This window comes from Sprattus sprattus (genome assembly GCF_963457725.1).
Source record: "Sprattus sprattus genome assembly, chromosome: 17".
NCBI classification, from domain to species: domain Eukaryota; kingdom Metazoa; phylum Chordata; class Actinopteri; order Clupeiformes; family Clupeidae; genus Sprattus; species Sprattus sprattus.
Genome location: NC_137915.1, coordinates 8,811,547 through 8,838,653, shown reverse-complemented (window position 1 = coordinate 8,838,653; position 27,107 = coordinate 8,811,547). Strand labels below are relative to the sequence as shown.

The 27,107-nt window shown below is 43.4% G+C and overlaps 2 protein-coding genes across 2 annotated transcripts in view; both read right to left on the bottom strand.

The window, feature by feature from the left end:
• Window positions 1-2,920, bottom strand: part of olfm3a (olfactomedin 3a) — a gene marked incomplete at both ends in the record, with an annotated part of 15,365 nt that extends 12,445 nt beyond the window's left edge. Inside the window, one exon of the mRNA XM_080854932.1 lies at window positions 2,852-2,920. Within this exon, the coding sequence (XP_080711058.1) occupies window positions 2,852-2,920 (69 nt within the window). The remainder of the gene's footprint in view (window positions 1-2,851) is intronic.
• Window positions 2,921-17,128: 14,208 nt separating this feature from the next.
• Window positions 17,129-27,107, bottom strand: part of col11a1a (collagen, type XI, alpha 1a) — a gene marked incomplete at its 5' end in the record, with an annotated part of 81,019 nt that continues 71,040 nt past the window's right edge. The window contains 13 exons of the mRNA XM_080855415.1: window positions 17,129-18,482; window positions 18,862-19,095; window positions 19,634-19,702; window positions 20,025-20,137; window positions 20,586-20,829; window positions 21,216-21,269; window positions 21,419-21,454; window positions 21,725-21,778; window positions 23,290-23,397; window positions 23,840-23,893; window positions 24,120-24,173; window positions 24,551-24,658; window positions 25,671-25,724. Coding sequence (XP_080711541.1) covers window positions 18,336-18,482; window positions 18,862-19,095; window positions 19,634-19,702; window positions 20,025-20,137; window positions 20,586-20,829; window positions 21,216-21,269; window positions 21,419-21,454; window positions 21,725-21,778; window positions 23,290-23,397; window positions 23,840-23,893; window positions 24,120-24,173; window positions 24,551-24,658; window positions 25,671-25,724 — 1,329 coding nt within the window. The 3' untranslated portion in view covers window positions 17,129-18,335. The remainder of the gene's footprint in view (window positions 18,483-18,861; window positions 19,096-19,633; window positions 19,703-20,024; window positions 20,138-20,585; window positions 20,830-21,215; window positions 21,270-21,418; window positions 21,455-21,724; window positions 21,779-23,289; window positions 23,398-23,839; window positions 23,894-24,119; window positions 24,174-24,550; window positions 24,659-25,670; window positions 25,725-27,107) is intronic.

The window sequence follows — 27,107 nt, the reverse complement described above, 5'->3', positions numbered from 1 at the left end:
TTTTGATGTGTGCTGCTTCATAGCAAAGCAGATCGCGTTTGTTGATTGCTCATCACTGAGAAATGCATCACTCTGGATTGGTCGGTCAGAGGTCGTCTTGTCACGTATTACCACATTATTGCAAGGCTTTCAGTTAACTGCAGCAACTTTATTGTTTTCCCTGCCACATCGTTAAACCAGCTAGCCATCATCTGTTTTTGTGAGCAGACAATTTTGTATGTGGAGCACTCCACCACTCCAGGTAAATGCTGACTCAGAGAGAGAGAGAGAGAGAGAGGGGAAGAGGGGGAGGGAGGGTCTATAGCCTTTTCCTTGCCACACAATACCTTACTTCTCACCATAAACTGTTGGACAACCAGGAAAGTCACCCATTTGTATCTATGTGTTTTATACAGGGATGCAACGATACCATTTATTTCAGGCCGGGTACGAGTACTTACATGTGCATACTTGAAGATACTGAGTACCGATAAGTGCACTTAATAATTTGCTTATGCCAGTGTTCTATCAATTTGTCCTCCCCAACTGTTTACAGTAGGCAAATATCATAGGGTAGAACAAAATGACAGAATACCTTCTGACTGCAGCCTAGAGTTTATTGTAATGGTGCCATGATTACGTTTATATGAACCATTATATCAACCTGCCCAGGGACTACAGGTGGAAAATAGCAATCTGCTAGAACCTGGCATAATGCATTTTCTCTTGTTGTACAGGATTAATGTTTTATTGTGCACTGTCCCTGTCTTGAAGAATAACTAAATTACAATGAAGTGGTATCAGCGACTGGTACCTGGGCATTGTGAGCATATGAGGATGATCATATGAGTACAGTATTGGCCCAATACCCAATACTGGTATCGGTTCATGCCTAGTCTTGTATATGTGTTCAAAGTATGAGCTTAACTTATTTGACATTGTTGATTCAGTTTTCTTGTTTGATTGTTCCTCGTTTCCCCCTTTTTATACACGTCCCTTTAAATGTTTTGGAACCAAGAAAAGAGTGGTCATGGTCATGCTCGTAAATCCACTTTGAGTTGAGTTGAGGTAGAGATAGACAGGAGGCAAGAATGAAGAGGAAATATAGAAATACATAGAGAGAGAGAGGCAGCTCAGCAATAAATGGTCGACTGACAGAGCCAATAAGAGGGAATTGAGTAGGAGAGCATTAAATATGAAAAAAAACTGAGATCCACACAGAAACAGGGGAGGTTCAGAGACAGAAAGGGAATGTTGGGGTAAACAAGAGAGATCGTGTGTGTGTGCGTGTGTGTGTGTACTTGTGTGTGTGTGCGTGTGTATGTGTGTGTGTGCGTGTGTATGTGTGTGTGCGTTCGTGTGTATGTGTGTGTGTGTGTGTGTGTGTGTGTGTGTGTGTGTGTGTGTGTGTCTGTGTTTGTCTGTGTGTGTAGGTTTGTGGTGTGAGCAACACCTCTCTGCAATTAAAATGCATTTATCTAACCCTGTTGTGAGGTTTGTCATTGCTTGATAATACATGTCTGTAATAGGTTCTTGCAATATACCACCTGACTGTTCTCTGTGCACATACTGTTAGTCTACTAAATCTTTATCCTGTCAGGAAAACTGCCCTTATAGAGCATCTCATCAAGGATCACTTTTGGGCTGCAAAAAAATATGGGTGATGAACATTATCTCATGAATCACTTTGGTGACCACACTCATTTCTGTAATTCAGATATGTAGCTGAAAGGGCTGTCAGATGTTGGGGGATGAGACATCACGATCCACTAATACTTTTCAGTGACATCGCTTTTTTTTTTCCAGCCAACTGAAAAAAAGTGCACTGATGTTTGCGGGGGCTTCTGACGCACGCGCCTGCATGCGTGTAAGTGTTATTTCAACTCAACATGTAATTATACTCTTCTCATAGACTCTGCTGCCGTCCTCGGGTATGTTAAAAAAGATAGCCTTCACAAAGCTATGTTATTGAAATAATCTATCACTATTATAAATCAGTTTAACTAACAACCAAAGCTATTGGGAACCGCAACCAAATCCATGTAATGCGATTATCCTAGTTAACCATTTCCAAAGGGCACACACGCATATCTGACTCGATACCGCCCTTATCTATATTGCTGTCCAAAATGGCTATAAGAGTTTTACAGCAAGCGACAATCCTAAGTACCTTACATTCGCAGACTTTGTCATTACCGTGAAAACGTATTTCAGCACCATAACAGAGGACAGCTCCACCGCGCGTATATTTCCCCCTCTCTGCGCACACAACATACAACTGCACCAAGGACACATTACATTATGCGTGCCACTTGTTAGCAAGCAACATTGTAAACTACATATACTGCCACAGCGTTTAATGATTTAGTGTTTATCGTGAGGTTTAGGCTACTCGTATTTAGTACTTTTGGCTGCGGAGAATTACTAGGGGACACAACCCGTTTTTTAAAACTCTACAACAGAAGTGATCCTGCTCACAATTGTACCAAATCACAGCGTGTTTCACAGGATTACTCAAAATCCCTTTATGCCCAGGTGACAATCACAATTTCATATTATCCAAAGGAGGAAACATAATGAGTTTGTATCACACAAATAGATACGGTGCCCTGCTGTTTCTGAACAGACCGTATGGAGTTATGATCGCAAAGCTAATCTAATGCCCAACGTACAAAACGCCACACTCCTAAATTTGAAATATGTTTCTTTTCGAGACTATACTGTTATTGTTTCATGTTACAGCAACGTTACTGAACAAATAGACGTACGTTCATCTCTAAAAGTCAGGCTTTCGTCAAAACATGAAACGAGTGTATCAACTTAGTTTTGGACCATACACAATTTCGCATTAAGACATCGGGCGTCTACTCACCATAGAAGGATATGATCCGAAGACAATCAGGAAAAGAACAGGGTTAAGGACTGCAAATAAAGCCTGCATTCTGTCAACAGGCAGTCGCACCTTTTCTTCTTTTCTTTTCTTTCTTCGCGTAGACTCACCCGGTGCCTCACCGCAGAACAAAAAGCGTTGCTACTTGAAAATGTCTTCCGAAAAATGCGCCCCGTTGGATAAGGGCGGATAGATCCACATTCATCACCCCGCTCCAAGGGCTTCTGCGTGAAGCCAATACAGAGCACAGCGTCCGCAACCTCAAAGGCGAACAGGAAAAAAAAGTTTCAGACCAACGTTATCAGAGGATGTGCATCTGTGCTCCTGTGCAGACACTCGCACGTCGGAAATGACATCCTTATGTTGCTAGTTCACTTGGGTCTTTGAAAGCAAGTGTGGTCGTTTTGACCAATACCAGAAGTCGCTACCCACAAATTATTTACAAGCATTTCATGTGTAGTTTACGTAAAGTTCTAATACACATATCTGCATTTCCTTGGTAGGTCTAATGAAATCATGTATTCCTTCATTATCCGTTACTGAAAAAAAAGCATTTATACATATTTGTCTAACTGTAAACGTCATTGACCTGGGGGGTATTCCAAGCACGTAATTTACTGACAAACCTTGGTACATTATCTCAGAGTAAGTGGTACATCTCCTAATAGAAGAGCTCTATGGCTTATCCTAGCAAAACAACGCCATATAACTTTTCTTTTAGGATGTTTATCACTTATTCTAATTTCATTTACTCAGGTTTGTCACTGAACTAGGTAGGCTACCTGGAATACTTGGAATAGGGCATGGCATGATACAAAAAAAATGTGTTTGTAGAAAATAAGAGTGTGAGGTAGAATTCTGCAGACCGTAATGTGGTTATTGCCGGGTCTTTCTGGCTCTGGTGGAGGTAGTGTTGATAGCAAACAACAAAGCTGTCTGTTTTTGTTTTATTTTGAAGTGACAGCCCGGAAGCTTGTTTACTGTAGCAGCGGGAGAGATCTCTTCGCTCGCTCTCCATTTCGCGATGTTTATGAATCCATTCGTCAGAGCAGCGGTGGGTACACAAGAATGAGTGCCACTCTGGCATACTCCTCGTTGATAGGAGGATCCGTCGCTTCCAACACTGTGCTGAACGGGTGACACGCCGAGTTTGGAGAAATGTTTGCATTCGTGTTGGAAAACATCTGCAGAAACATGTATGCCCCAATCATTGTTGCTTTGTATTACACCTGCCTCAAGCTATGTCCTTGTACGAATTTATAACTCATTCAGACCAAGTGTTTTCTGTTTTCCGGTGCCAGCTCTCATAGAGTTATCATACTTGAAAGGATTAAGATGCAGGTAAGGTAGGCCATAAGGCCAGTCCCCCAGTGGCAATGACCTCAGGAAGGCCTATATTTTTCTGGTCACCACTCTTCCGTTACACTCAGACCTTCCAACAAAGTTGGAACAGTTTGTCCTGTATGACCAAATGAGCTGTGTAACTGCAAAATGTCAGGCTTTTTGACAATAGCTCGGTGTAGGGCCTACGACAACAGACAAAAGTTACTGACATAACACCAGCCGAAGTTGTCTATCAGAGGAAATAATTTGAATGCCGTTCATCATTTGATTGAGAAGGGCAAATCCAGGAGATCTTCAATTTCGTCTTCAATTCTTCAGTTATTTGCATAGACAGTTGTTTTTGTTAAGTCCCTGACTAGGGAGGCTTTGTGTAATTGGCCCTTTCAGGTTTCCCCTGCATAATTTAGCACTCTCAGAGGAGACATGTCAGACTATTTACTTTTGCTAATGACTAATGCTCCTCTAATATTGACTGGGTATTTGTATTTTCTCTGTTTCTCTCTATCGCTCTCTCTGTCTCTCTCTCTCTATATATATATATATCCGTTTCCCTCTCTAAGGGAAGTTAATCACATAAATAGTTGTTTATTACCTATAAATAGTTGTTTATTACCTTATCTCCATGAAAAATCTTTTCTGTTCTGAGTTTTTTTTTGTTTGTAGCCTTGTCTTGACCTTCATGAGTAGGCAGGGGACTAAGGATGAGCTATTATGCTTCTGGGCCTAAAAGCACTATACTATAAGTACCTGAACTGCCTCCCTCTAACACAACAGCACGGTTACATCTGCCCTCTATGAGTGACCTGTGTCTGACCCTCTCCCTGTCTTCCTATCCTCTTTCTGCCCTCCTTATCCCTCTTTTCCATTCCTCCCCTCTGTGATGCGTTTCTTACCGTCTGTCCCTCTTTATTTTCTTTAGACCTCTCTTCCTCGCCCTCCTTGTTCTCCCGCTTTTTGCCATTTTCCTTTTCTCTGTCCCCTCTTCGACTCGCTCTCTCTCTCTCCTTTCACGTCTCTTCAGAGTGTAGTTGCTGAGCAACATCTCTTTATGACTCCCATTTGCCATGCTCTGAGGTTGGCTGCCACTGTTCTTCCTCTATGTTGTATGGTGTTTTGGGTGTCTGAAAAGAAGACTTTGTTCTGCCACACTTCGGCTTGAGAGTACAGTCTCTACCACAGGCTAATTAAGGAGAGCTTCCCAGCTCTTTCAGGACCTGAGGGTTTCTGGGAAACAGCATAAAATAAAACAGAACCTCCATGTCTATGGTGTTTTTTCTCACACCTCTCACAGACTTGCTCAGTCACCTTTAATGGACTTTTGGGAGACAAAATTCTTTGGCAATTTTCATTATGTGTGTGAACACACACACACACACACACATACACACACATGCCTGTTAGGTAATTTCCCAATGTGTAAGTAGTGTTTGTCCATTGTTAGAGACCACACACTCATACACTTATATATATAATGGGAACTGGCCAGAATTTTTACAGCATCTTTCATAGGGCAACTGTACAAGCACTGTGAACTGCACTGTGATCAGCAGCAGTGCATTGGGAGTAGGCGGGGATACCTATCTTTGCCAATTTCATTTACACAAAGCAGGGTGCAATCAAGCATGAATGGGTTGAGTAATTAGTGGAGGTGGCAAAGAAATCATTCTTTATCAGCCTATCACTGTGATACCTCATTAAAGTTCACACAGACCTCAGTAATTGTTCTACAATACAGCAAACAAAACATGTTTGGTCGCAAACGGAGTGATATACACCACAGGATATGGTGGTTCTCATGTGGGAGGTCTGCCCGATATGAAATCATGTAGAAGTTTCATAGAAAAGGTGTTCCTTTGAAGGAACTAATTTAAACATGGAACTCCCTGTGTATGTAATGGGAAGTGGAAACACCCCGGCATTGTGTTGACCCACCCACGTTTGTGCTTAGTATCTACTAGCTCATGTTATGAAATTAACAAAATTATTTTGCTAAGTTATCAAATTAGCCTTTGGTAATGTGGACGTGCGTGTTGCCAGCTGTGTTATCTATCAATGAAATTAGGGCCCGTGACCTCGTATCCATTTGATCTATTTGTGATTCCATGCATAGTTACACCTGGGCCCCTTGGGCTGGTGCATGTGTACTTACACACTGTTTAAAGCAGGCAGACACCAGATGGGCTCTTTATCAGCCAATGATCTTAACATACCTCTCAGCCGTGCTGCCATACTGTTTGCTGGCAACACACACCTCAATTTAGTTTTATTGAATTTAATAAATGGCATTCTCTGTTTATGTCAGCCCTCTATAATACTGTCATTATCCTCTCTTTTTATTTCATTTCATGGTGCTATTCTCAAAAAAAAAAAAAACATTTACTATATATACTGTAACCCTATCTGTAGCTGTTGATAAATGCTATGGCCTCACCGTTTGACCTTGACAGATATCAATTCTACATGTTCTGCTGACGTTCTGTGTAAGACAGTTCGGTCTAAGACCTGGGTTTTTATGAGTGTCATCCTGCATACCTGGTTTGTTGTGAAAATGTTCTTTATGAAAAGAACCAACAAACATCAAAAGACATCGAACTCAGGTGTGTGAAGGCGTTTTCATCTATCTTTCTACCTGCAAAAAGAAATCACATTATGCGATGAGGAAAGATAATAATGATGCTACTATAAAAAGTCAGCAATACAAGGGATCCTACTACCAAGAAATATCTTGGCAACATATCTGCATTAATAGGTGGGAGGCCGCGGAAATTAATGGTCCATGGCCCATTGAGGTAGGGTGTGTGTGTGTGTGGGGGGGGGGGGGGGGGTGGGGGGGGGGGGCTGGTTTGAATATAGAGAGGCTATAGATGAAGCCTGTGGAGCACTGCTGGTGTCAGACAGACCAGCTCTCAGGAGCTGATAGAGTGTGGTCAATTTCTCCGGGAACATGTGTGTCAATTATTCCACTTCATTATACCCACTTGGCCATTTTAATTAAAGTCATGACAATGTATAAATGAAGAGTGCATCATTCAGTTCAGACTTTCAAACACGGCACACTGATTTCAGGTAAATAAAGTCATCCTCTAAAAACGCTGTATGTGCTCCAGAGACAGTTTGTTTGTTTGTTTATTTATTGAAATCGGCTGTTAGTCTCATGGATCTTCACTCAGTTGGAAGCAATTAGAATAATTTCCCCTCTGATAGGCCATTGAGCAACAGCAACAGTTCCGTGCTGGTGGATACAATGGAGTTTCCGTTTCCTGCAGATGAACCAGTTTAGAAGGCCGAGCCAGAGAACTCGCACCAAATCCCCAGACCCAGAGGGGCTCTTCTGCCAAGACTTATTCTGCTTCTTCCTTTCACTGACACTGCGAGTATACCCTCACCTCCACTGTACGCGCGGTGTGCCAAGTCAAAAGAGACTACCATAGTGAGGGGAAATAAGTATATGTATAAGAAACGACATTGATTCGGATTTGATTGAATCTTCATGCAGTCTGGTCTCCAGTAGCAAACCTGGCAGCAGACCAGACCTTGATCGACCATGAGCCTTGAGGAAAGGGTTCTCCAAGGCCATTGTGCTCCACCACCTTACGTTCTAAAGCCTCGGTCCAAATATCAAAACTAGATATTGACTACCTTTGGATGTTATATTGAATGTGACAAAAGGATTAAATTGATTACTAACAATGTCAAATCACCAAGCAATATGGTTTTATTACTATATGATGACTCATCATCCTCCCTGAGCACCATATAAATAAGCACACCAACAGACACAGGCACTCACCCGCAAACACACGTGTCCAGAGAGACAGTCACATCTGAATATTGTTCCGAGCATACAAACTCAATCATATTACCACCCTTCACTCTGCCACACACACACACACACACAGAACAAATTCCTATAAGGACAGAGATGACTTTCGTGGAAGCGTGGTCTCCCAGGGGCACTCTCCAGCAGATGATGAGAAAGGCATGCGAGCGGGAAGTTGATATTGTTCATTTAGTCTGGCTGGCAGTGAGCGTGCACGGTTGCAGGGTGGTGCGGCAATGTGGTGCCAGACATCTCAATTTATGGCACCAGATGGGGACTGCCAGAGCTGGTGGAGAGTGATTCTCTTTACTGCAGTGTGTTTTAGACACAGAGAGAGAGAGAGAGAGAGAGAGAGAGAGAGAGAGAAAGAAGGGAATGAGGATTTGTGCATGCTTATGATATGTTGACAATGTTGGCATGTCTGTGAAAGAGATGGAAATTGTTTGTCTCTATACATATGATGATGTACGAGAGCCTGTGATGTGCCTGCGTACTGCTTGCCAACATGTGTTTGTGTGTGTAAAGGAGAGAGAGATTCATTGCTAGGTAATGTGAGTGCTTAGCAGATTCTGCCTTTCAAGTTATCTCAGAGGGCTTTTAACTTGACAGATGGGATGAAAAGCGAGTGGGATATGTGATGCATCATGTGTGTGTTAGTGGCTTTGGTTGTGTGCAGAGAATGTATTTTCTTCCTCGCAGACCACTGCTAGTTCCTGATGAGGTTTTTTTTTTTTAAGCAAAAGTCTGCTCCCCTACTCGTAGGGGCCACGCCTTAAATGGTGGCTCAATTTTAACTTGGAGCACGCTGGGCACTCTCATTCTAAGCGGATGTCGTAATTTTCATTTTAGCCGAGGGACGCCTGGTGGTCTTGACGCTTCCAAGTTGTCAGGTGCAACACAACTGACTAAAACACAATGGTACCTTGTTAATGTATTCAAGTATTCAACAGCGAATCTGTTTTGGTTTGTGTAGCTTTTCACAGTCTTCTATCCTCCAAAGAACATTTCCTAAACCTGTAACCCGGGACCGACCGTTTCCATCACTATAGCAGTAAACTCTCAGCGATGATCGCAGTTTATTTCAGATACATAGCGTCTTTCCAAAAAACATATCAGCTTGATTTTCACTAATTCTATTTTGCTCATCTAAGCCACATGTGAAATGCATCTTAGCTCCAGCACTGATTTGTTCTCATAAAGTTAGTCAAGAACAGGGATGGTTGTAGGATCAGAGCGATTCTAGGTAGGCCTACTCTGCTGTGGACAATTACACGGAGGTGTTTTGAGAATGAGTTTCATCCAATTTAATGATATCCACCAACTGGTCCGAGTTATGTGCTGATGAGTCGTACTAAGGTATAGCTTACATTTACATTTACATTTACATTTACATTTACATTTACATAAACATTTAGTTTTCCAGTGAGCATTCACACACGACAACCATACAGACGACACCAGAGCGCAAATGAAAGGCCATATTTTGATGTGCCCTTGGCCTGGTTGGTATATCGTCTGTTTTTTACGCAATTTGGATAAGGGAGGCAACATTTTTCTAGTGTTCCCTTTTTATGTGTTTGAAATCGTGTGTGGCAGGCGTGCATTACTTGCCTCGCATCTTCCAATGCACGCTTTCCGTAGTTTTCTTCGGTTTGCTCATTGTGAATTCCTCTAGTATTATATTTGAAATGGCATGTGCCGTTATTTGCGCAAATGAGGGGGGGCATAAATTACATTTGACTTTGAAAATCAGATAACCAGATGCAGAAATAGACATGGCTATAGACAGAAGAATGACGGGCAGCTTCAGCACCCTGGACAGAGACAACCTAACTGCAGGGCTCAGGCAGGAGAGGCATCACCGTAGTCGTCATGAAGACTTGCCTCTCTCCTCTCTTTTTAGACATCTGCAATAGCAGCCCCTAATCAGTATTCCTACAGAGTACCTGACGAAGGAGATAATGGCACATGTGGTCTGGGAACCCACCCAGCCACTGGACATCTGTCACCTCACAGTATTTCGTTATCAGTTTATACTATGCATATGTACGTATATCAGTCAATCACAACTTCAGACCACCTGAAACATAACAACTGTGCCTTTTGTAGTCTTTTATCTACATGGTATTTGCTTCAAACATGCCATGGAAAAAAGCACCCTCAGAGAAAATAAACAAGCAAACAAACAAACAAATGTGGGCCAGTAGGATGAGTTTATGAAGGATGAGGACTTCTGATGCGACCCCCCCTCCCCCCCCCCTCCACCCTGATCTCCAACCCTGAACTAAAATTACCACCTTTGCAGGAGCAATTTGTTCTGAAGAGCAGTAAGCATCTTTAATCGCTAATTGAGGTGGCGGTAAATGCTTAGCCATCCAGAAAATCTGGGTTTCCACTGAATTCATAATTGATCAAATCAATGTCACAAATCTATGTCTGTGTGGGGGGTGCAGCCACTGAGCAACCTTAAGTCTTAATTCACCCCCACCCTTCAACACAAAACTAATGCCACATGGCTGTACTGTAATCATAGCTGTGTGGCTTACCGAATATCATACCATCAACGCTACTGTGTGGCTTACCGAATACCATACCATCAACGCTACTGTGTGGTTGACCGAATATCATACCATCAACGTTACTGTGTGGTTGACTGAATACCATACCATCAACGCTACTGTGTGGTTGACTGAATACCATACCATCAACGCTACTGTGTGGTTGACTGAATACCATACCATCAACGCTACTGTGTGGTTGACTGAATACCATACCATCAACGCTACTGTGTGGTTGACTGAATACCATACCATCAACGCTACTGTGTGGTTGACTGAATACCATACCATCAACGCTACTGTGTGGTTGACTGAATACCATACCATCAACACTACATTTCCCATACTTTTCACAAACCAGAACTGGACTCCTGGGGTAAAGGAGCGGATTCTAACTATCCTGGAGAGTCTTAATGGACAGAGAGTTGAGTGTGAAGGCGATTGTCCCCAGAACAGATTTCTGTGCTCGCACAGTGTGTGTGTGTGTTCCCATTACAAGAACACCAATCGAGAGCCCTGAAGCTGAATGGACACTGGTTTGGTCAGCATCACCAGCATCTTCTAAAAGGGGACTGATGTTACCATGTCAGTCTGTGTTCCCCAACTCCACCTTAAACAACATATGCCACTTCTGTAACTACTACATGATTACAGCCATATTTATATGCAGTGTCTAGACCCCAACAGTAATAGATAGGAGTGCCCTTATGCCTGCAGGACGAGACTGTTGCCGGGGGTGACTAAACAACCTACCTCCCAGCTCCACTAGTATCATATTGAGTAGGACACTGCAAAACAATTATCTACGAACTAAGCAGACAGACCAGCCGTGTAAATCGAAGTCATCCTGATTGTCATTGTCGGGGACCATTCTTGCTCTCGAGGCTTGCCACAGTGTGTACTGTACTCTATCTCATTCTACACGAATGCCTGCCTTTTCTTTGATGTCTACATCATTAGGGGGTTGGATGGTGGAGCCCTCTTCTGCTGACCGCAGTGGAAAACACCTGTTCAAAGCGCATCTCAGCAGCACACATCGTGACACACACACACACACACACACCCAGTCATTATCCCACCTGGGCCACGATGTGTCCGCTCTATGGCGTCTCCGCCTTCTGGAGGGTAATTCGCCACGACATGGGATGTTACTAACCCCGTATATGGGAAAGGAACGGCTCGGCCGATTGAACGATGTGAGTCTCTTTGAAGTGTGCCTGGGGCCTTTGTTATGGGTCCCGGCAGAGACACTGTTGACAGTCTCTTGGGTTTGATGAGGGAAACCTTGGATTGTGCCCCGGGGCTTATTCAGCATCGTTTCGCTCGAGTCTCTGATCACTCGCGCTCTTATTTCATTATTTTCTCCCAGTCGCGCTTTGTCCTTGAAGTTTTGGGCCCGAGTAGTTTGAAAGACAAACAGGAGATGGGATCCCCACCTCTCTATCGGCTTGCGGAGGCTGTTGAAGGGAATGTCAATATCTTATTTATTCTCCGTGTTTGAACAGAAGCTCTTTCGCATACCTGACTCGGTGGCGTGGATGCAGAATATAAACAAGTTGGTCGAGCAGTGGCAGCTGATCAGAAAGGATACCAAATATAAGAGCCATGATAGTGACCAGTGGTGTAGTCCAGGGTATACGCAGGTATACGGAGTATACCCACTCATTTTTCTGTCAGCATTGAGTATACCCACTTCTCAAAACCAGGCGTTAATCCTGTGCTGTATGGGCTGCTTAAAAAAATAAGTATACCCACTCCTCTAGGGACCACTACACCACTGATAGTGACCACATGCCAGCGATGAAGCAGACTAACATGCGATAGACTGGTGCCCTAAAGAAGATAAAGGGCTGCTGTAATGATTACTGTGCATTGGTCAATGGAGGATAATAGTAGTGCTGGAATTGCACAGGTCTGCCTACGTATCGACTCTTCCTGCCTCCCCTCTCTTCCTAGCCATTACATTTATTGGTAGTCTGTCCATGTTGGAAGCAAGGGGGGAATGAATGTGTGTGTGTGTGTGTGTGTGTGTGTGTATGTGTGTGTGTGTGTGCGTGTGTGTGTGTGTGTGTGTGTGTGTGTGTGCGTGTGTGTGTGTGTGCGGGTGTGTGTGTGTGCGGGTGTGTGTGTGTGTGTGTGTGTGCGTGCGTGTGTGTGTGTGTGTATGTGTGCATGTGTGTGTATGTGTGTCTTGGGGGGTGAAGTATTAGAGGGGATCATCTGTCATTGCCCACAAAATTAAAGGAATCGACCGGAGAATGTTGACCTCGGTCTTTGGAGCTCAGCGATTTTAAAACCGCGATCTAGAACAGCATGATATTTCAGAGAGAGAAAGAAAGATTGAGAAAGAGAAAGAGAGGGAGAGACAGAGAGAGAGATTAGGAATTAGGAGTCCATTCTACCTGGAGCACAAAGTGAACCCCTGCACAGGAAGGTCATTACCACTTGGCCATTTTTCAGGTTGGGCACAAGGCCATTAGATAGTTTATCACCCCCTGTAGCGTGTTCTGCTATGTGAACATGCACTGTCTTGAGCTGCTTATCTTTCTACATGACAAATCTCTCTTATTTATGAGCCAAATGCCACACATGAAGGACTTTACAAGAGCAATGGGATGTGCTCTCACAGTCTGGGATGAAATATTATAGGACGGTGCAAACCAAAAAATGGGTAATAGGTTTGATCAGTGGTAGTATTCGTGTCAAGCCGGACGCATGCTGAATGTAAGTAGATAATGAAAAAGGGTCAAAATGCTGCGTTCGAGATAAGCTATGCCCTTTTTTACCTGCTCTTTTGCAGTCCGAATGGAAATGGCTTCCATGTACATGAGCGTGGCCCTAGTGACATGCGGACTACTACCAGTGAAATGGAAACAGAAATCTTTTCCTATTACATTAACAGAATCTTCCCCTCCGGTTGCCAGATTCATGTTCCATGGCTTGTCCTCCCTATCCTTGCCGCAGCACAGTCACCAATGTTGAGTCCACTCATCTACGGCTTGTCTGTTGCAAAGTTCTCTGTCAGTTCTTGGCTGAGGTGGTCCTTTAGCTCTGGCTAGGCCCAAGGCCCAGCCCTGCAGGAATGGCCAGCAGGCATCAATCTCAGCCTGTTTAATTGAGAGCCTCATCTGCTGGGTCACAGAGCCCGTCCTTGAATGAATGGAGGGACCTGTAATAACCCTCTCTATTAAACACCCCCACAGGAGAAATGAGCAACTCCTCTGGTACGGTTTGTCGTCAGTTAGGATGTATGTGTGTGTGTGTGTGTGTGTGTGTGTGTGTGTGTGTGTGTGTGTGTGTGTGTGTGTGTGTGTGTGTGTGTGTGTGCGCGTGTGTGTGTGTGGTGTTGGGCCTCTCTCTTCGGGGACATTAATAGTGTTTTCTATTAACGTCTCCAGTGGGCAAAATAGGAAACTGCTCCTGTGTGTCTTGCTGCTGGTGTGTGTGTTTTTGGCAGTGTGCGTTTGTGTGTGTGTGTGTTTAGCAGTGTGTGTGTTTGTCTGTTGTTGTTCGGAGTGCCTCCTGTGTCCCTGTACTTCTCTCCTCTGGGACATTAATGGCATTTCCCATTAAAGTCTCTGGTGAGCTTAATGAGCAACTGCTCCTATATGTTGTGGATCTGTGTTTGTGTTTGTGTTAGTGTGTGTGTGTGTGTGTGTGTGTGTGTGTGTGTGTGTGTGTGTGTGTGTGTGTGTGTGTGTGTGTGTGTGTGTGTGTGTGTGCGTGCGCGTGTGCGTGTGCGCGTGTGTGCAAGTTTTTATGTAACTGCTCTTGGGGTCCCAGCCCTGTCTTCAGTACCCGCCTAGTAAACTTGGCTGGTTGGGAAGTTGGGAACAGTGTCATGAGCCTTCTACCACAAGGCTAATTTTTTTATAGTGTCATTATTCATAACCTGCATATTAAATCCAAGTGGCCATAACTAATAGGCACATGCTGCAAATTTAAAGCCGTTCTGAAAGCAGTATAAAAATAGTCTAGCTTTCTTTTTGGTTTTGGACTTTGACTCTCATCTTATAATGAGTTTCCACTACTTTCACATATATTTTCTCCTGGAAACCCTATTTTAAGATGTTATCCGCCAAAATGATTCGGGATTTCGAATAAAAGTCCTCTTTCAACATTAGACACGATTCCATGTGATCATCTAGATGAGGTCTTTGTTTTATTTTATTTTTCTAAGCCTTGATGTTGCCTCTATTTTTCTCTTAAATGTTAAGCTCCTGGACCAGACAACTCAAGTCCACTGAGCTCCCTGGTCTGTTTGATCCCCCTTTTTTCAGCATTCTGTTCGGTTTCCTAAAAAGCGAAGGAAGGAATGCAAACACGGCGTGTGTGGCCACGAGTGCGAGGGTTTTGTTCTAGTCTGTTTGTTCTTAGCCACAGCAGTGCTCTGCTGGACATCAAGGCTTTTTAATTACGCCATTACATCAATGGGAAGCCTGAGGTAATTACTGACACGGGCGGGGAGCGCACATGTCGACAGCATGCTTTTGTCACAATTTATCTGGCGGAACAGATGAGACTTCAAGTCGTTCCTTAATTTACGCCGCACTTTCAACAGTGGGTGCGACTGAGTGGATCTCACTGGATGGACTTGCAGTAAATTAGCCAACATGCCATGCAAATCTCACAAATCAAACACCACAGGAACATCTGCATTACTGGTACGTATATCTACTCCAAGGTCGAGTGAGAAGTACAATAGCCTCTTGGGTTTGTCTGAATTCTTGGTGGCTTTTGTTGTCGCTCCTTCTGCCATCAAATCTAGAATATAGCTTAGTGTGTAGCTGGTCTGGGATACCATCTCCGGTAGTTTACCGCCATCTGCCTGGGACACATCAAGCACCCTACTGGCAATGACAGCCTTTCAGAGATGTGCAGGGTTTGAACATGACTTTATGAGGGTGCCTGTTAACAACCTCTCTTCTTCGAGAAACCTTTTCTTTGGTTGTCTGTTCAAAGAGCTTCCTTAAAAAGCTTACTCCCTGTGTCCATTTATTCTTAATTGCTTTTCTTTGTTCATTGTAAACCAAGCAAAGCCTTTTATTTAGTATGTGGACAAAGACACAGTGGCCAAAACTTAGACAAGACACATTGATCTTTTTCTTAAGAGGCAAAAAAATGAGCATTCAATAATTATTTTGAGCACATTTTATGTTTTACTTTCTTTGTGGCTTCACTGGTCGAAAGACTACAACAGCCACAGTCACCAGACATCTAATTCTGGCCTTCAAAGTACTCAAAAAGTTTAATAACAGATGATAAATCTTTATGACAATTTGTTGCACATTGACATTGACAATTTGTTTCCCATTGACAATTTGTTGGAAAAATGTGTAAATTGTTTAGCAGTAATATATATCATCCAATCATCACGCTCTATGTTTTCCTCTCAGCTAGTTAACAAAAAGATACTCCAGGCCACCAGTGATGCTAAAGAGCTACAATGCATCTGCACTGTTGTATAGCATTCTAAAACTACTGAAAGGACTAATTGTAGCTCATACTCTATTCCTGCATAGATAGCAGATGTTTGTAGAACCATCCAGCCCAGTTGTCCCAGGTAGTTAAAAAGTCTTGGATTGTATTTTCTCTATTTGTGTTTGCATGAGGAACATAGCAAGTTATTGTGTCACATTCGTTCATTTTTCCAGTTCTGCTTCAAGACTTCTTTATCCACTTTTCTTCTCTGCCCCTGTGACAGAAGATCTTCCAATTCTTGGGCTCTTAGAGGCAATCCATCTGCACTGTGCATATGCTGTAAGGAAGGAATGGGGTCTTACAATTATCACACTTAAGATTCACATCCTTTAATGCCTCTTGGAAAGTTTTGAAAGTGTTCCAGATCTCACAGATGAGCAATGCGAGAATGAGGGGAGCGCCATGTGTTTGTTTCTTTTCATCATTCAGATTTCACAGTTCCTGGAGCAGAGTGTGGTGCACCCTAAGAGGGGGCACAGAATTTAAATCAACACAGATTAAATAGACGTATATCATGGTGAACAAGTTTTCCTCTTTAAATAAGAAGGCAGATAAGACGATGTTCTAGACATCAAAGATGTGCCTAGCTGTTAACATATTGTTATATTTGAAGAAAAACAAAAGATATTGTTTGAACAGCATTTTCTCAAGAGTTACCAGACATTTGTATTTCAAGCCTTGCAAGTTGTCAGGGATAACGGTTTGGTCGATGGCATTAAACATGACCCCGAAGATTCACTAAGCTATTGAAGACAAGGCATAGAAATAAATGAAAGAAAACAAGGACCACTGCAAAATCAACTATCAAAACAAGGCCAGCATCCATCGACCACTAGCAATCACACACCTGCGACTCCATGGTGACATCATAACTCCACCAGTCACCGGGCTGCTTTCAGGTAGGCCAACACAAACACACGATGCACACATGCGCTTTGGGCGTTGTTTTAGAATCCAGTTTTTAATATTTAAATGAACCATAAAAAGCACATTAAAACATTTTCTCATTTTAGTTACAAAAAATGGGTCACTGAAAAGGGCTTATCAATGCATTCACAGAAGGATTTGAACAGAAGAGGCCTAACAGATAAGTATTTCTTTTTTTTCATTAAAAAAATCCCCACCCAAAATATATAAACTTAATTGTGTAACCAAGGTATATACAGGGCATACCATCCTGGCATCTTAATGGTTATCAAGAAAGTTTGAGGTATACGACCAAAAACAACAGAGAAAAAAATGAAGTGGAAAAAAAAAATCTGACAAAAGAATTTACTAAAAAAAAAAATCAAACAAACTTAAATAAGTGAAACTGAATGCCATTATTGCTTAAAACAAGCACCAGAAACAACATTAGTGAAGCATGTTGTTTGGCAAGTGCTGGTGAGAGTCTTCCAGTCATGCTCGCTGTGGTCTCATTGGCCAAACCACTTGTGACCCAGAGCTTGTGGGTGGTCAATATATACAAAGGGCAATTATATGTTATAATTAAAAATAGGGAATTGTTTGAATGCTCACTTTTATTGGCTTCATAAAAGGTACACAGTATTCATCGACAAAATATCATAATTATTTAATTTCTTTATTTTTTTTAAGTTATAAATGCTGTTGCCATGGTTGTCTTTTCTGTTCCTGTTCACGTTGAAATTAAGAGCCTGATGCGATTCTGATAGACATGCAAGTTTTGAAAGTGGATTCAGAAATAACAGTAATGTACAAAATAATAATTACAGTTTTATCAAAATACACCTTCTTCTTTCTCTTAGCACCTCATAACATATATATTTTTTATGTTCTGATCAAGCACCACTGTTTTTGTTCATTTTTTTGTTCTTTTTCCTTTTTTTTCCACAGCACCAGGAGAATGAGGGCAGCTGAGGCCCCTCCTCTTTGACCTTTTGACCTCCAATGGGTAGTTCCCCCCTTCTCACCACTCTCTGCCACGCCTTCAGATGTCCTTCACCTCTGCTCCATAAACAGGCTTAAGTCATGTGATTCTAGCCCTACAAGGGCAACAAGTATTTTCCTGGATAATACATACACATATGGCAAGACATGTTCTCTACACCATTTCTTTTTTCTTTATTCAAATATTTGCATGTGGCATGAAGGGTGTGGGGGAGGGCGAAGGGTTGGTTGTTGGTGGTGGTGTTGGTGGTGATGACGTTTGGTGATGGTGGTGTTGGTGGTACCAAAAAGAGTCTTAACTCTTGAGTGCTGACCCATCCTTCCCTGCCAAATTTGTTGTTCCTACTTATGGACTTTAGCCAAGGAAGCAGACAGGTCCCACTTCGAATCCAAACTTCTGATTGGGATCCCCAAAGTCATTCAACATCACGTCGATGATTGGCAGTTGATCAATTTTGGGAGTATTAACCTCCATCACAGTCTTTCCATAGCCCTTCCTCTCCTGTATATGAGATGAGAGAGAGAGAGAGAGAGACAGACAGCCAGAGAGAGAGAGAGAGAGAGAGAGAGAGAGAGAGAGAGAGAGGGAGGGATAGGGAGAGTTGAAAAGAAATTATATTTAACAGGTGACAGACATGCTCAATCAGTGTAGTTCAACTCCCACTAAAAGCTAGGTGTCTGAGACAAGACTAAGCATAACTTTTAGAAAAATCCCTTCCATAAAAAATACAATGTCATTTCTATACATTAAACCCATCACCACTATTTAAAAAACTAAACAAGCCAGCCTCTAAATGCACAAACAGCATGCCATAACTAATATAGTGCACTCTTTCTGATCACACAATCATCACTGTGTGTGTGTCAGTGTGTGTTCATACCGCGCATCCGTCGGAGATGGCATGGATGTACGGGTTGTTGTCGTAGGACATCTCCTCGTCATTGGAGCCCAGGAAGCGCAGCGCCTTGTCGTAGCTGTCGGTGCTGGCGTCGTGCCAGGCCACGGACTGGTGGCAGCTGTAGGTGAAGTTTTGCCTGGCTGAGGCCGTCAGTAGTTTGAGGAACGTCATCTGCACCTGGTTTATCGTGTTGCCCTCAGCGTCCACGTACGATAGCTGTGTTTTAGGGAGAGGAAAAGAAGAAGTGGAGATGAAGGGAGAGCAGATAGAGGAAGGGAGGGCGGAAGAGGACATAAAAAAAGAGAGACAATCTCTTAGACAGGAGATTAGCACAAAGTCTTGTTTTATTTAAGGGCATCAGACCACTCCACTGTAGGCTGGCGTAAAGCACCATCTGAATTCAAAATGTCTGCTAAAATGCATAACCTCTATCATTCTCTGGCTATTTGAAACCTAAATTGGATGGGCGCAGTGTCTGTCCTTGTGTGCTCTTTGGGGGTTTTGGCGACCTTGGGTCAGCGTGTGTGAGCCGGTGCTGACTGTGGGGCTCGCTATTAACGGCTATTTGTGTCTCGCTATCTTTGGAGGAGCTGCGACGAGACAGATTGGAGACGTCCTGGTGCTGTCTGGCGTGGCCTTGCAGCGCTACTCTCAGCTCAGTTTCATGATGGAGAGGTTGTCATTAAAAATGAGACATGGAGAAAACTAGGAGAGAAAAAGAGAGAGAGAAAGAGCGAGAAAGAAGGCCACTTACGATTTTACCGCGCTTGAATTCGCTGTACCAGGAACCTGGTGCCTCCTTGGGCCAGGAAGATATCCTAACCTGCAGGTGTCATGGAAAGAGAAGAGAACTTGATTAGATATTATATGCCACAGGAGAAAGAAACTACTAAATTAACAATACATTGGATTGAGCTGCAGTCATTTAGTGGCTTGAGAATCTTTCAAAATCAAATCAAATCAGCTGTTGTGTCCACCATGTAAAACACTTATATCAGAGATCCGATTTTAGAATTCAACTACATATTCATCTGCTATAGTAGATGTGCGTGACTGTGTTAAATATTTGCTTAAATCGTGGTGCAGATGCAAGCAGCACAGTGACATACAAGCGCCCTGTGGGGGACGTGGAAAATGTCACTCACTCCATTCGACTTCTTATCGGGGTAGATGCAGGTCTCGCCTCCTGCTGTGAAGTTACAGTACACTTTGAACGAGTCTCCAGAGCATCCCTGGTTTGGATCGATCCAGTACTCGCCTGAAGAGAACACCCACAAAAATCAGACTTAACAAACTGATCTGAGATCTGATTACGGATTTGGGGATCAAAACTTTAGATGGATTTGTGTTTAAAAAAATGTGCAAGGTGGTCTCTTATCACATAATGACAAGATTACGTGGTGTGTACACAAACAACAACACTGACGTTACAGCTAGAAGTGAAGTGTTCACTTTTGAAAAGGTCATTGTGAGAAATGTCATTTTGTAGGGTTCTCATTTGGCAGGAGTGGAGGTTTTTTCGCTCTGCTGCCTGTGAATATTAATCCAAGCTACTGTCAATGTTATTCAAACTCAACACTCAGCACACACTGAAAGTCCCATCCAAAAACACTCTCTGCATAGCTGCTAGGCTAATTAGCTTGAGTTCATTTGGATGGTGTTGACGAGTGTAGCATTGGGAAGTTGGAGGGCACATTCTCCCTTACCGTCGGGGAACTCTGGGTGGCAGAGCTCCAGGTCTTTGCAGGTCCTGGCTGGGTTGTTCTGGGTGCCCATGGGGTACTTCATGCGCTCGATGTCCTGCTTGAGGTTGTTGAGGGAGCCAAAGATGTCCTCCATGCCCTCGCCATAGTCCATCATGGCTTCGTCGGCCTGGTAGTCGCTGGAGCGCTTGCTCCGTTTGTTGGAGCCACGGATGGGCAGAGGCTGGATCACCTCGCCTGGGGGACCCTGCAGAGCAGACAGGGACGAATGGGGGCGGTTAAGTCGGAACTCACAGGGGGTTTTCATCTCATGACCTCCTGATGGACATTTTGGGTTTGTTTGTGAGAGATTTGCAAGTAGTAAACAAGGTTGCATATCATACGTTATGGCCTTATATAGGTTTATCTATAGTGCCTTGGTTACAGTGCCTGAGAGGTACATGTGTGAAAGATTCAATAGCCTACTCGACTGACAAGCATTACAAAATGGCAACATAGGATATAACACAAAGTTAATGAAATGTGAGGCCTGCCAAATTCAATGTTGGAATTGTTAATATAAAAAAGTATGTTCAACGACAAAACGAGCAAGAGAAGATCCTGGAAGAATCTTGTTATAAGATTGGTACTCACGGGAGGTCCAGGAGGTCCAAGCACACCAGTGTCTCCCTTCTGACCAGCGGGACCCTGGAGCAAAACAGTGTTGTGGTTAGGTGTTAAACTGTACTATGATGAAGGTAGTGACGTTCAGTCACTGTGTTGGATTTACTGTGGATGTTATGAAAAGAAATACCCTCTAAAAAGCATAATTAACATGGCAGATGGTTTGTACTTACAGATGAACCCTTGGAACCCTTGGGACCTTGTGGACCCTGAGGAAGAGACACGCAGTGATTGAACCACCTTGCTACACAGTTTGTTCAACACACCACACACATACTTGGCAAATGAAGTGAGACAAATTATTCAGCTTTAGATTCACTCATTACCAGCTACAGTATGTTTAGACACACAGGAAATGATCAATGGAAGACTGAAATGGAAAGTTCCCAGTACTATCTTCCTTGATAGACAAACTTAATATATACGTATATATGACCTGTGGGAAGAAGAAACACTGTTTTGTGATGGGCGAGACTTACAGGCAGACCAGGAGGACCAGGTGGACCCAGGGGACCAGAGGAACCACCGAGACCCTGTGGAGTAAAAAAAAAACAAAGAGACATCAGATGACCAGTAGCTCTCAGTCTCTGTGGCCAGCTGGCTCCCAGCAGAACATCAGGGGGGGCAGTGAGTTGAGAGATAGAGAGAGGGAGAGAGAGAGAGAGGAAGAGAGTATGTATATACTTTCTTAAACTTCATAGACCATTGCACTGTTTGTTTTTGTTTTGTGTTTGTTTTGTATTGTGTTTACCCCCCCTCTGGTTTTTACATCCCCACCTCAGCTGGATGAATTCCATACATGGGGGGGATAACCCTCAATTATTAAAAAAACAATGAAAAAACAGACAGCGTTTTCTTAGCAGCGATTATCATATCATAGACATATATGATGCATGTATATGAAGAGAATTAGGCCTATGTATTGCTTGTTTTTTTTTTCATGATAAAAAAAAAAAAACATCCCCCCCTCTGGTTTTTGGACAAATCACACCCTGGGTGTTAGTGTGTTCACTCTGCTCTATGTGATGGGCATTAATGGTGTAAACGGGGGTATAGGGAGGGCAAGTGTAAGGCATTAATGGTGTAAATTGGGGTATAGGGCAAGTGTAAGGCAATGTGACTCTCTGGTAGTAGCTTGTAAACAAAGCTTCGTCATCTGCTGACTGTTGCAGAGGAGGAAAAGAACATGGTAGGGATTGCAGTGTTCGCTAATGTTTATGGATACACACGTATGCAAAGCGCACACAAATACAGTTGTACACAGTGACACACTCACTCAATTTCTATTTTATTCTTTTTTTTTCTAACGGCGCTATCTCTCTCTCTTTCACACACACAACCAATAGACGTTTTATTAAGCTTAATCTAAATGCAATTTTTTTTCAGCCGTTGCCTTGCTTCAAATCACCGAGCAGGGGGGGCGGTATGGAGAGGCCACAGCCAACTCTAATTGCATATTCACTCAATCTGTAATATTTGTTTAAAAATGGATGAGACCCCATTAATGCCGCTTCTTCATCTGCATCTAACCCTGAACCGTCGGATGAGTCCCCATCGGCCTGCTTCTTCACAACAGAGGAACCCATCTTTCACATCAGGTTAACTCAATGCCAGAGGCAATAAGCATGGTGGCAGGGTTCACTTGAGACCTGCATTCGTCTATCGACTGTATTCTGTACCATTTTCAGTCACGGTCATGTATGACTGGGTGAACAAAGTGAACACAATGTGATTTTTTTTATTTTTATAGTGGATGTATAATACATGAGGATGAGTGTAGTCTCTAAACAGATATGGCTTCCATTCCATTTTTCTGCCCTCAAATTTGTGAGTAGTAGCCTTTCATTTTATCCAAGGTTTTGTGTGTGTGTATGTGTGTGTGTGACAGAGAGATAGACAGGAAGATAGAGCGGTTGTCGGACACAGAGAGAAAGAGAGATGGGGATAGACAGAGTAAGACTGAAAAACAGAGAGAGAGAGAGAGTCAAAGGAACATCTGTCCCCTGATGTGGGTTTAGAGTGGGATTTGTGGTACGGTACTTACGGAATCTCCCTTGCCTCCATGGGTACCCTGTGGACCAGGCAGACCTCTGTCTCCCTTCTCTCCCTGCTCGCCGGGAGGTCCGATCAGACCAATCAGACCTGGATGACCCTGGGGGACACAGACAAAGAAAACAAAAAAGAGACGTCTGTTAACACAGGCCCTTCTGTAATGCATCTCTATAGGGAAAACAGACTCCATAAGCTTTCTCCCCACATAGTGCGCGAAACAATTAGTCATGGCATTTACTAAAGCTGAAATAAATCTCCTGGGCGCCCGCTGTGAGGATCAATTCTCTGTGTACACTTCAGCAAATCTTATAGGAACGATGTGGATTCAAACATTTATATGGTGCAATTGATCCAACTAGTCTATTGACAGTTGCTGTAATGAGAATAGCTGCAAATCTGTGAATGAATAATCAATGCTCCGCGGTTTCCAGTGTTTAAATACTAGACTTTAGTTCTCAGTCCTTGAATTCCAGGCAAATGGGCTTACTTTTTTTTCAGAATTTTAAGACCCCACATAAAGTGTGAAATTGAGATTCACTTGCCTTCTCTCCCTTCGAGCCAGGATCTCCCTTCAGACCAGGAAGACCAGGGGGTCCCTATGAATCAGATACATGGTTTTCAGAAATCAATGTAAATAAAAACACACACACACACACACACACACACACACACACACACACACAGAGAGAGAGAAAAAGTTCAATGTTGAAAAGAGAGTGAATTGAGAGACATGGAGATAGATAGAGAGGCAGAGACATAGGGAGAGAGAGGAAGAGAAAGAGGTAGAGAGAGCAAGCCTAATAAAAAGGATCCAGTCCTTACCATAGGTCCAGGTGGGCCATCTTGTCCGGAGGAGCCAGGAAGTCCTTGTTCACCCTGTGAAAATGAATCCAATTACATGCTGCATTACTGCCTCCTGTACCACTAAAGGCCTGTCATTGATTTTCTGCCCACTGCTTGATGATTAATAGCTGAAATACTACAAAAATGTGTCTTCACATAAACAAAGGCAAGAGGAAATAACCCACAACAATGGCGCAGGCTTGTGGGAGTTATTGACTTTTCTATAAGTATTGCTGCTGGCATGGCCTTCAGAAGGCTGCGCGTACAGCCTGTGTATGCTTGAGAGACTATATAGAATAAGTATGGATGGATGAGTGTTCATGTATGTCAGCATAAATGGATATACTATATACATATATATATTGAGTGGGTATTTGTGAGTGTGTTGAAGCCAAGAGCAGAGTACTCACGACAGGGCCGGGGATTCCTCGTAGGCCTTCTGGGCCGGGCTTTCCATTGGGACCCTGAGGTCCAACAGGCCCGGTTTTGCCTGCGGGTCCCTCCGCTCCAGCCTCACCCTGAAGACGGAGAATGAAAAGGGGGGCACATCACAATCAATCCCATCACAATCAATCCTTTTAGATGATATAATGACACAATAGCGCTGTATTAGTGGAGATGAACCCAGGGCAGTCAACTGTCAGAAGTCAAGGCTCACATCTCCTACGTATTGTGTGTGTGTGTGTGTGTGTGTGTGTGTGTGTGTGTGTGAGTGTGTATGTGTGTGTGTGTGTGTGTGTGTGTGTGTGTGTGTGTGTGTGTGTGTCTGTGTCTACTTTGACTTGGCCATCAAACACTGGAACTTTTATCAAGTTAGATAGCAGTATCCCACTCCTCTGACTGATCTGACTGAAATCCCATTGGGTATCACGCTGCGCCTCGCTTATGAAAAGGTGGGAATGTTCTCTCTTTTTGATGTATATTAAAGATGCACAGCGGAGGCCCCGGGCACATGATGAGAGGAAAATGAAGTGCGCTATATTTCAGTTTAAAAGCGAACCATCAAAGCGCCATCTTATGTATATACTGTCTGTGTGTGCGTTTCTGTGAGCGAGTACTTTACAAGTCACTGCTTGAAGATTACTACTGGCAAACTACGAAAGACGATGTCTCAAGAGCAATGGACAATGGTACAGGTGAGTGTCCGTGGATATGACTTTTCATGAGTTTGCCTAGACATGTTTGTGAATGTGAATGTTTATTTGCTTTTCTGGTTTATATGTATGAGTGTGTGTCTGTGTGTTTTTGTATGTGCATATGTATATGGGTCAATTTATGGGGTTTCTGAGTGTGAGTATGTCAATTCATGTGTTTATTGTTTTTGTTTATGTGTGTCTATGAGTGAGTGTGTGCATGTCTCTCTGTCTCTGTGTGTGTGTGTGCGCTATGTGTCCGTATAGGTGTGCGCATGTGGCCTTAAATCCCATTCTGCCAGTCCTCGAGGGTTTCTGCTTTAATTCCTGCTGCTGTGCTCGCTCAGACTGCTCCTGTGTGTTTGTGCGGCTGAATTGATCGGGTGTGTTAGCGTACCTTGCCGCCCTTTTCTCCTTGCCTGCCCTCTGCTCCAGCAGCTCCTGGTGGTCCCTGGAGGGGGGTGAGGGGGAGGGGGAGAGGGGAGGGAGAGAGAAGAGACAGAGGGATGAGCGTCAGTATTGCTCCTTTGTAGCATGACAATTAAAGAAAAAAGATAACGAAGAAGAAAAAGAACGGGATTGCGAAGTGCAGCCCTTGAGTTTGACTGTCATGTTTTGACGTGCAGCAGATACGACTAGATGGGGCAGAAGCACACTCATAATGGCACCTTGAAGACCGTAAGACGTGCCACACAAATGAACTCATTCACCGGGGCATAGCTGTATTTGTATTAATTATAGTTGTGTTAAAACAGTGAAGGGGGCTTGAGGGGCTTTTAAAAAAAGTTAGCTGGGGCTGCCATGTCCATGTTGTTTTCTCCATTCCAAACTGTTAGCAACTTCGTGCTAATAACGACTTTCATATGAGATGTAGCATGTGAAATAAAACACGACATGCCTCACCAACACGCTGACTTGCTTTGAGAGGGTTTAAGTTTAGACACTGAGCTAGCACAGAGGTATTTCAGGTTCACAGTGAGGTCATGTAGAGACCCCCTATTGCCTATTGAGACTGGCAGACCTGTGATCGGACATCCAGGCCATTGTTCACACAGATGCGTCCGAGAGACAGACTGACTCATTTGAGGCAGACAGCTGCTGTGTCTTGAGTAAAGGGCTCTCATTTGTATGCTCACATGAGAGCTGGCAGCCTGAGAGCCCTCATTGCCACACGCATCAATCTAGCACTCCGCTGCTCCACGCTGATGATGCTGCTGCTCAATAATCCCCAGCCCAACAAATTACTATTTCTCACCAAACCCCTACTTGACTCCATTCTTCCTCTCTTTCTTTCTTTCTTTCTTTCTTTCTCTCTTTCTTTCTTCCTTTCTCTCTCTCTGTTTCCTTCTTTCTCCTTCTTACTGTATGCCTTTCTCAATTATGTTCTTATTTCTTTTGTTTTCTTTTTTTCTTGCTCTTTCTCTCCTCTCCTCTTGTTCTCCCTCCCTCTTTGTTTCTGCTAGACTCTAAAGCAGGGACTCTCAGAGCTGCCTGCCATGCCTCCTCATCAAAGCTTTCACCCGGGGTCTTCGGGATGAGAGACACCTCCCTGATTCGAGCACATGCCGCAACATCAGCCCAATCTGTATCGACAGAATGCCCTCTCAGCCACATCACAGCGGGGAGACGTGGAAACTTTCGCAACTCACACTTTTTGACATGCCCGGTTTAAGATAAGATTCTTCCTACTCCCGACGACTCAAGGGAGAGCTCTGGGGATATGACACGTTGTGGTCACGTTTGGCTGGACTGATGCTGTCTTTCTCACTGAGGAGCATCTTTTCTCAGTGAGAACTAGAGAGAGCATGTTTGACTCCTTTCTGAATTTCTTTCT